Source organism: Macaca mulatta, chromosome 1 (assembly GCF_049350105.2).
Source record: "Macaca mulatta isolate MMU2019108-1 chromosome 1, T2T-MMU8v2.0, whole genome shotgun sequence".
Classification (NCBI taxonomy): Eukaryota; Metazoa; Chordata; class Mammalia; order Primates; family Cercopithecidae; genus Macaca; species Macaca mulatta.
In genome coordinates this window covers 222,496,927-222,506,831 of record NC_133406.1, presented here as the reverse complement: position 1 = coordinate 222,506,831, position 9,905 = coordinate 222,496,927, and the positions used below count along the sequence as shown (strand labels likewise).

General features: G+C 53.5%; 1 protein-coding gene across 3 annotated transcripts; it reads left to right on the top strand.

Moving 5' to 3' along the window:
* Positions 1–2,553: 2,553 nt before the first annotated feature.
* On the top strand, positions 2,554–7,686 carry KLHDC7A (kelch domain containing 7A). Of its 3 annotated transcripts, XM_077988756.1 has the most exons (3): positions 2,554–3,052; positions 3,482–4,916; positions 5,700–7,686. In XM_077988756.1, exons 1-3 carry the CDS (start codon positions 2,686–2,688, stop codon positions 5,830–5,832), a joined length of 1,935 nt encoding a protein of 644 aa, XP_077844882.1. In that variant the 5' UTR covers positions 2,554–2,685; the 3' UTR covers positions 5,833–7,686. The 3 variants fall into 3 exon arrangements, with proteins under 3 accessions (XP_077844882.1, XP_028694689.2, XP_002802255.4); XM_028838856.2 differs by having other exon boundaries at positions 2,554–4,916; XM_002802209.4 differs by lacking the exon at positions 5,700–7,686 and having other exon boundaries at positions 2,555–5,350.
* Positions 7,687–9,905: the final 2,219 nt, after the last annotated feature.

The following is a 9,905-nucleotide window of genomic DNA, read 5'->3' as shown; positions in this document are numbered from 1 at the left end:
GGTTGCAGTAAGCCAAGATGGTGCCATTGCACTCCAGCCTGGGCGACACTCTGTCTCTGAAAAGAAAGAGAAAAAGAAAGAAAGGGAGAAAGGAAGAGAGAGAGAGCAAGTTAAAAAGGAGGGAAGGAAGGTAAGAAGGAAGGAAGGAAGGAAGGAAAGAAGGAAGGAAAGAAGGAAGGAAGGAAGGAAGGAAGGAAGGAAGGAAGGAAGGAAGGAAGGAAGGAAGGAAGGAAAGGAGGGAGGGAGGGAGGAAGGGAGGAAGGAAGGAAGGAAGGAAATGAGGGAGGGAAGGAGGGAGGGAGGGAGGGAGAGAGGAAGGAAGGAAGGAAGGAAGGAAGGAAGGAAGGAAGGCAGGCAGGCAGGCAGGCAGGAAAGAAGAGAGGGAGAGAGGGAGGGAGGGAGGGAGGAAGGAAAGCTGCATCTCTAACAAGCACCCCTCCTGATCCTTGTGCACATTGCATTGATAGGCACTCTTTTGACCAGGATGGAAAGAAAGGGAATTCAGGGGACCCCTCTTGACAGTCACCAGCGGGACAGGCTGAGGACACCTGACTTCCTAAGAGGTCACATCTGCTGGATGAAGTCAGGTCTGTAAAACTCTGGACTCTGCAAACAAGGGTTTGAGTCCCCATTTACAAGCCAGTTGACATAATCTTGGAGGTCCAGTTACCTCTCCTGTCAAATGGGGACAACAATCATGTCTCTCCCCAAAGCAGCTGTGAGCATGAGATGAGATGAAATGAGCTTCATCCTGAGTGTCCACCCCAATCCACTCAGTGTAAAGACAATCCCTGCTGGCTACTGTCCCAAATCATGCAGAGCCCCACATAGGTTTAGGGTCCACAGCTGAGCCAGCTACAGCCTGTCCTCAAGGACTTGGAATGCAGCAGGAGACCAAATCTTGCACACAATGCACTTTATGATAAGGCAGCTGTGGCCAAGCCTAAAAGAGGAGCATCAGAGAACACGAAACCCAAAGGAAGAAAAGGTGATCTTGGATGGATGAAGGCACCAGGAAAGAAGACCCAGACACAGCCTTTCACCCAACTCTGATGGGACAGAGGGATGTCCGCCAGCCTTCCCTGCCATGAAGTCACCCTGAGCCCAGTTTGCTAGGCAGTGATCAGGAGATGAATTTGGAAGAGTAAACCGAAGCTGGTACATCGAGGGTTGTGAACGTCGGCATAGGGAGTCAGGATTGTCTCCTAGAGTCACAGCCTTCAAAGCCAAATTCCTTCCATGTGTGTGCTTCCTGTGGCCCACAGAGTGGTTTTCAGTTTCATTTTTGAATCAGATGCCAACATTTTAAAATTGAGAGTGATGATGTCACTACCAGGATTCTAAGCTTCCCTGAAACAGTGGGAGGATGAGGCAATGCTGTGCCACCTGGCCTGATACCACTGGCTGGGGTGGGGCGGACAGGGGTCTTCACTTGTTCATTTTACCTGCCCAGCCCCCATAGGCAGCAAGAGTTTGAGACCCCTGCACAGGACCTTGGGGACTCTTTGAGGACCTTGATGAGGAAAAAGGTAGAATTAGTTCTGTGCTTTGGAAGGTCCTCTGATGACACTTGATACTAGCGATGTTGGTGCCAATGATAAGAAAGAGGAAGAGGAGGGAGAAGGGGAGAATAGTTCATATTTAGTAAGCTTTCATGATGGGGGGGCTCTGCCCCAGTGTTTATTTCTAGTAGCCCATTTAGTTCTCACCACAACCTGATGAGGTACATATGCTGTCATCCTCCTTTTTCAGATGAAGCAAAGAGTGGTGAGATCTCTTGCCTAAGGTCATATAGTTGGTAAGTAGCAGAGCCAGGTAGTCTGGGTCCAGGACCCACAGCACCGGTGATGGGGGAAGGAAGATGGTGAGGGGGCTCTGGGAGATGCGGGTCTTCCCTCAGTCTTTCACCATAGGAGATTGTCTGGTTTTAAAAGAGAAGATGTGTCCACATCTAACCCTGATCTGAGCACTAATGCAACGTCTTTCCCCACTGTTCTCAGAAAGGCTGTTTTCTCTTAATAAACTTGTCAGGCAGGGAAGGAGGGCAAAGGCACTCAAGGGCTGGGTCAGGTGGCTTGGCTGCATGCCCTGGCTCCAGACTCCACTGCCACGTTCCTGTCCCCTGCTTGGCCAGCATAAAGCTGACCCCACTGCGAGGACCAGCAGACCTCACAAGAATGACCCCATCCACGCCTACTGGGGCTCCACCTGCCCATGAGTCAACACACCCAAGCCTGCGAGCCCAGTGGATTTGCAAAAGAGAAAATAAAGCACACTCGTAAAGAATAACCCACCCCGTGCATTTCCTGGCATCGGGTGACTGTTTGGTTAAGAGCTTCCTCCTTCTTTGTATGCTCATTGGATACTCTTAACATCCCCTAGCTGCTGGCCACAGAGCTGGCTCAGCTGGCCGATCACAAGCTCAGCCCCTGGGCAGGCCCCCCACCCCCGCCACCAGGGAAGCATCAAAGGAGGCCAGCCACTGGCATCTGCCAGCTCTGGGCCCCAGCAGCCACCCTCTGCAGCTCAAAGTCACCTTTGCTCTGACTCCTCTCCTCGGCTGGCCAGCCAAAGCCAGCTCAGAACTCCCTCCCCTCCGCTCGGCAGGACCCATGAACTGGTCCCTACCGGGCAATTATTAATCAGATTCTTGGCATTCCTCAGCCCCAGGTTGGCTGGAGAAGCATGTTCCCCAGAGGAGCAGAGGCCCAGGACTGGCATTTGGACATGCAGCTGACGGGCAAGGTGGTGCTGTCGGCTGCTGCCCTACTCCTGGTGACTGTGGCCTACAGGCTGTACAAGTCAAGGCCTGCCCCAGCCCAGAGGTGGGGTGGGAATGCCCAGGCGGAAGCCAAGGAGGAAGCAGAGGGCTCAGGGCAGCCTGCTGCACAGGAGGCTTCTCCCGGGGCTCTGCAGAGGGGGCCAAGACGCCGGAGGAGCAGCAAGGGGTCTGAAGCACCACAGGGCTGCAGCTGGGAGAATCCAAGAGGGCCCTGTGTCCTGGTCACGGGGGCCACTTCCACAGACAGGAAGCCCCAGAGAAAAGGCTCAGGTGAGGAGCTGGGCGGGGAGGGCTCGGACTCTGAGCAGGTGCCTCCTAGCTGCCGCGGCCAGGAAGCCAGAACAGCTGTTGGCGGTAACCCTGACCCTCCCCATCTCCCCCGCTTGGGCAGTGAACCGCACAGCTCCCCAGCTGGACTCATTGCAGCAGCCGACGGCACCTGTGCCGGTGGTGAGCCTGCTCCATGGCAGGACGGCAAACGCCCTGAGCATCCAGGGCTAGGGCAACTGGAACCTCCCCACTGTCACCACGTGACTCCCTTGCAAGGCAGCAGAGACATGAACCAGAGCTGGGTCTTCACCCGTGTGATAGGGGTCAGCAGAGAAGAGCCTGGGGCTCTCCAGGCTGCCTCCGATGTTGGCCTGACCCTGCATCAGCAGGAGGGAGCCCCCAACGCCTCCTATACCTTCTCGTCCATAGCCCGGGTCCGAATGGAGGAGAATTTCATACAGAAGGTGGAGGGGGTTGAGCCCAGGCTCAAAGGCAAGGTGTACGATTACTACGTGGAATCTACGTCTCAGGCCATCTTCCAGGGCAGGCTGGCTCCCAGGACAGCAGCCCTGACTGAGGTTCCATCTCCTAGGACACCGCCAGGGTCCCTGGGAACAGGGGCAGCCTCGGGAGGCCAAGCCGGTGACACAAAGGGTGCAGCCGAAAGAGCCGCCTCCCCACATTCAGGGCCGTCGCCCTCCAACCGAGGTTTTAGCCGGAAGGAGAGCCTCCTGCAGATAGCGGAGAACCCAGAGTTGCAGCTGCAGCCAGATGGCTTCCGGCTCCCCGCTCCACCCTGCCCAGACCCGGGCGCCCTGCCGGACTCAGACAGAAGCAGCCGGGAGCCCCATGTGCACCTGGTGGCCGGGACTAATTTCTTCCATGTACCGCTCACCCCTGCTTCAGCCCCACAGGTCCGCCTGGATCTGGGCAATTGCTATGAGGTGCTGACCTTGGCCAAGAGGCACAACCTGGAGTCCCTGAAAGAGGCGGCCTACAAGGTGATGAGCGAAAACTACCTCCAGGTGCTGCGCAGCCCGGACATCTACGGGTGCCTGAGCGGGGCAGAGCGCGAGCTGATCTTGCAGCGCCGGCTCCAGGGCCGCCAGTACCTGGTGGTGGCTGACGTGTGCCCCAAGGAAGACTCGGGCGGCCTCTGTTGCTACGACGATGAGCAGGATGTCTGGCGCCCGCTGGCTCGCCTGCCCCCCGAGGCCGTGTCCCGGGGCTGTGCCATCTGCAGTCTTTTCAATTATCTCTTCGTGGTGTCCGGCTGCCAGGGTCCCGGGCACCAGCCCTCCAGCCGCGTCTTCTGCTACAACCCTCTTACCGGGATCTGGAGCGAGGTGTGCCCGCTGAACCAGGCCCGGCCGCACTGCCGGCTGGTGGCCCTGGACGGGCACCTGTACGCCATCGGCGGAGAGTGTCTGAACTCGGTGGAGCGTTATGACCCCCGCCTGGACCGCTGGGACTTTGTCCCGCCGCTCCCCAGTGACACGTTCGCCCTGGCGCACACGGCCACGGCGTGTGCCAAGGAGATCTTCGTCACCGGCGGCTCGCTGCGCTTCCTGCTGCTCCGCTTCTCGGCGCAGGAGCAGCGATGGTGGGCCTGCCCCACCGGGGGCAGCAAGGACCGCACGGCCGAGATGGTGGCGGTCAATGGCTTTCTCTACCGCTTTGACCTCAACCGCAGCTTGGGTATCGCCGTGTACCGCTGCAGCGCCAGCACCCGGCTCTGGTACGAGTGTGCCACGTACCGGACGCCTTACCCGGATGCCTTCCAGTGCACGGTGGTGGACAACCTCATCTACTGCGTGGGACGCCGGAGCACCCTCTGCTTCCTAGCAGACTCTGTCTCACCCAGGTTTGTGCCCAAGGAGCTACAGAGCTTCCCGGCCCCGCAGGGCACCCTCCTGCCCACTGTCCTGACCTTGCCCACCCCAGATTTGCCTCAGACCAGGGTCTAGCAGTCCCTCAACTGAGCTCCTCATGCAAAGCTGGGGGCCACAGGGCTCCACCGCCAGCCATCTCTGTAGGCCATTTCTAGGCAATCACCAGGCAACCCAGGAATGTGGCCATCAAGAGGTGAATTCCAGTCCTTTCTCCTCCCCTGGCTGGGGAGAGAGGGATGGATCTCAGATGAGTCTTACCCTTCCTGGGCTGCAGAGGCCCCACTGCAGAAAAGAGGACCAGGAGCTTGTGTTTCAAGGCAGAAGGCATTCATGTCTTCAGGGATGACCGCCCTCGCTTCAACTCTGAATTCTTGGGGGGATACACCAGGACCCCACCAAAGCGTAGGGGGCATAGCCTTATTGCAATCACAATTCTAGGAGCCAGTTGACCCCAGCAGCCCCTCCCTGGTTGCCCTGGAGAGGGGTTGGCTCTCTGAGTCATCAGTGCCCGTTGGTAAACATCAGCCACTGGGCCCCACCTCCACAGTTCCCAGAAGCACAGGGACACACAGGTGGGAAAGATGGAGGCAGGTGACTTGGACAGGACTAGGAAGGAGCCCAGGGAGCCCCAGGGAGCCTGGCCAGAGGCAGTGGTGGTTTGAAAAGTAGAACAGCTGAAGCTGGGGCCAGCCTAGGAGATTCTTGCTTGCCAGAAAATGTACCAAAGCCCATCTTCCTTTTCTCCTTATTGGAAGAAAGAGAAGCACCCATTGTACCAAGCTATCTTCTGGTGAAGGTCTGCTAAGGATACACGGAGGTCTCAGCAAAGGGAAGAAACTATGTGATCCCAGCGCCACCCTGCTCCTCGGCCCTGCCCATGTTAACTGACCGTTGCACTCATTCCCAGATCTGTAGCCATCTTCCAGTCTGGAAGCTGGGGCAGCCACCACCAGTCAGCACTTCAGAGTGACAGCATAATTGCCAGGTGCGGTCACCTGGTTTGCCTCATTCACATTTTCAGGTCCATGACCAAGTCGAGGAACTAGAAGATTCTAGTGAAGCATCCAGAGACTGGATCTCCTTTCACATCGGGTTTGATAAACTCTGAATGAAGGAGACCCCCAGCCTCAGGAAGGCACCTGTCCTTCCAGGAGGGTGAGAGCCTGACCCAGTGTATTGCCACAGCCCTTTTTCCACCTCTGAGGGAGACAGTGAAAGATGGGAAGGCAGTGATGCTCTTGGTCCCAGCCAGAAGCCAGGGGAGATGGGAGGTACACGAGAGCAGAGCCTGACAAGGAAGAAAATAAGGATGCTTTGGACCTCAGTGTCCTTGTCTTGAAAATGAGAAGGACAATTCATGTCCCTATCTGCCCTGGGGATAAATGAGAGCCCCCAAGAGAAAGCTCCTCCCAGTTTCCCAGGTGTTGCCAACTAGAGCCTGTGTCCACTGATGCTGTTGGGGTCCAGGCCGTGGGTCTTGTTGGAAGAAGCAGGACTGGAACAAAAGATGAAAAAGAGGTTGGCATGGACATAAGAGGAGAGCTTGCACTGGACCACCAAAGGCCACCATCCCTAGTCTGGGCTCGGGCGCCAGGCTCTGCCAATGGCAGCTCAGAGGCCACAGGGTGCCATTGCCCATGCCCCTGCCCCACTTCCCTGGCCTGGGCCTTGAAAGATGAAGCAGCTGAGTTTATTCCTAAATCAGAGACCAGGAAGGGAAAGTCAGCTGGGGCCATGGCTGCCTTCTGGGGAGAGTGACCCCCGTCCGCAGGCAAAGTCACATTCAAGCTCAGTGTCAACACTAGCCATGAACCTCCAAGGGACCTGTGGGCTGGGGGAGAATGGCTTCAGTGACAAGACTCAAAGGAGGCACTAGCATTGTGCTGCTGGACTGGGGGAAGGACTTGCTTGAGAGGAGAACCCTACATAGGAGCTGGGGGAAGGTGGACCCAGATCTAACCTTCAACCCCTAGTGAAGGGCCAGGCAGAGGACGAGGCAACACCCAAGCTAGGTAAAGTTCTGGAAAGGTTCCAAGCCCAGGAGGAACAAGGACCACTCTGGAAAAACATTCCGAAGCCCATTGCATACCTGTGTTAGAGACTAGGGGAGTGATTCCAGGGATAAGACGGACAAATGTGTTCCAGGCCCCAACCCATGGTGGGTGTGGTCTTCGTAATGAGAGGGGGAGCTGAGATTTGGGCCTGGGCTGGGAAGAGAAGTACACAGTCCATCTGATCCACCTCTCTTTTGGTTCCATTGGCAAAATCATTCATCAGTCATCATATCTTCTCCTGGCAAGCCCTCACAATGGCTTCATAAGTGTTGCAACACAGTGTCCCAGGCTGTCACTACCTGTGGATTAGAGCGGATGTGCTGGCCTGGGGCTGTAGAGCTGGGCTTCAGGAAGAATGTGGTCGGGGCCATCAGGGTGGAACAAGGTAGCTCAAGACCTTGGAAAGACGCCCTGAGGGCACAATGGTCCTTGCAGTTTAAGACGACACTTTAAAAATAAATTCTCTCCTAATGATGGCTTGAGTCCTGCCACTCAATGGGAGCATCAGCAGAACCTGTAGCATCTTATTTGGACTTGACATTCTCTATTGTAATTTTGTTCCTGTTTATTTTTAAGTTTTCTTTTTGTTTCACTGGAAAGGAAAGATGATGCTCAGTTTTAAACATTAAAAGTATACAAGTTGCTTTGTTACAATAAAACTAAATATGTACACACACCAAAAAAAAAATGGTCAGGATATGTTCTTTCACTCCTGAAATAAACATTTACAGAATATTTGGGCTGGGCAGTGTTCTAGGTGCTGGAGATGCAGCAGATCCCTGCCTTAATGGAGCTCACATTCTAGCAAAGGAAAATGGACACTTTTAAAAAGAAATACATTGAACCTAGTACCTAGGCTGCATATACACTAAGGAGAAAACCAAGGCAGGGACATGGGATGATGAGTGCCGGAGGAAAGGGGTTGCTCTTTTAAATCATGTAATCAGGCCTCCCTGATAGGATGACATTTGAACAGGGACCTGAATGGAAATCTGGGAGATGCATAGACCAGGACTGGCTCTGGGAACCAGAACGGTGGCCTTGCTGCCAGAAGGACTTTGTTGTGCCCACCAGGGAGAGCACGGCTGCTTCCAAGGAGCACCATCTTGGGATAGGAAGAAGGACAGGGGCCCAGCTATTCTGGTTTAGCCTTTGGTGTAAGGGAAAAAATCTCAATTACACCTACATTTACAACATATAGGAGCGAGAGCCAGCGTCCTTACCAAAATGTTGCAGACCCTATACTCAGGTGTGCAGCTGAGATGACTTCATGGGGCCAGAGTCTCAGATTTCTACTTGACTTTACTTAATAACCTGGGGTCTGTTGGCCTCCTGCCCTTAGCCTCAGAGTGACATCTGTGTCACTCGGCTTCTTGCTTTTCCAATAGGAATTCTTTCTTCTTCAGAAAAACAAACAAAAAAAAATTAAATTTGGGTCGCTTTCCACTTTAAACCAACCATGCCCATTACAGAAAAAAAAAATAGAGAAAGGTATTAAAAATCTCCCTAATTTTGCCACTCAAAGATACCCCCTACTGTGCCATGTGTCCCTCTGGTCTTTTTCTTCTGTGCCAAGTTTTTGTTTGGCTTGATTTTTGCCTAGGTGTGATTATGCTAAATATACAATTCAGTTTCTTCCTTTTTTCACTTAGCATTTTATAATAAGCATTTTCCCGTGTTATTACAAATCCTGGGTAAACATCATTTCAATAGTTGCACAATATTCCATGGAGTGAACGTACCAAGGTTTATTTAAACATCTCCCCTCCTGTTGGGCCTGTCTGTAGATTTTTGTTTTCTGTTGGGTTCTCTTTCTATCATAAATAAAATGTCCTTTGTTTTCTTATTCCTCCCTATCTGGGGCCTTCATCAATATGTACAAGAGAATGCCAGTCTAGGTCCCATTTGCAATAGTAGAGTTGTTGAAACAACCATAGAAGCCACAGCATTTGCCTAGGGCTGGGGTCTGTCCCCTCTGTGACTATAGGACAGAGCTGTCCTTGCAAGCGCACAGGGAAAGAGGCAGGCTGGCTGGAGGGGCCATCCAGCGGCACCACGTTCACTGGGCCTCTGCTCTCCACTGCATGCTTTTATATGCATCTCGTCAGTGATCCTCACAACAACCCTATTTTACGGGTGAGAAAGCTGAGGCTCAAAGAGTTTAACGAAATTTGCCTTCATGGCAAAATCCAAAGACCTTCTCTTTTCGTTAAAAGTGCTTGAATCCAAGGCCAGGCAGAGTGGCTTATGTCTGTAATCCCAGCACTTTGGGAATCGAGGTAGGAGCATCACTTGAGGTCAGGAGTTCAAGACCAGCCTGACCAATATGGTGAAACCCCGTCTCTACTAAAAATACAAAAATTACACACCTGTAATCCCAGCTACTCAAGAGACTGAGGCAAGAGAATCACTTGAACCCGGGAGGTGGAGGTTGTAGTGAACCAAGGTCGAGCTACTGTACTCCAGCTTGGGTGACAAAGTGAGACTCTGTCTAAAAAAAAAAAAAAAAAAAAAAAGTGCTTGAATCCAGCCTTACTGCCTTGCATGCTATACTCTCTCCACTCCTCTGAGGCAGTGGAGGCCAGGACCCAGCATCAGGCTTGCCTCCAACCCTGTCTCCACCCACACCAATCAACTGTGCTCCATCTTTGAACTTTGAACTTGAAGGACATTTTCTTAAATTCTCTGATCCTCAATACCTGCATCTGTAAAATGGGTTTGCCATGCCAGCCTCAAGACGATACTGTGAGAACTAACAAAATAATACAGGGAAAGCTCCCGGCCCAGGAACTGCTCTAAAGTACATCTTGTACTACTTGCAGTCCATGCCTGTAATCCCAGCACTTTAGGAGGCCCAGGTAGGAGGATTGCTTGAGCCCAGGAGTTGAAGACCAGCCCGGGCAATGT

Coding starts and splice junctions, on each gene's coding strand:
- KLHDC7A (XM_028838856.2), top strand. CDS start 2,686: ATGTTCCCCAGAGGAGCAGAGGCCCAGGACTGGCATTTGGACATGCAG. Junction 4,917..5,699: donor GCAGACTCTGTCTCACCCAG/GTTTGTGCCCAA, acceptor CCTTATTGGAAG/AAAGAGAAGCACCCATTGTA.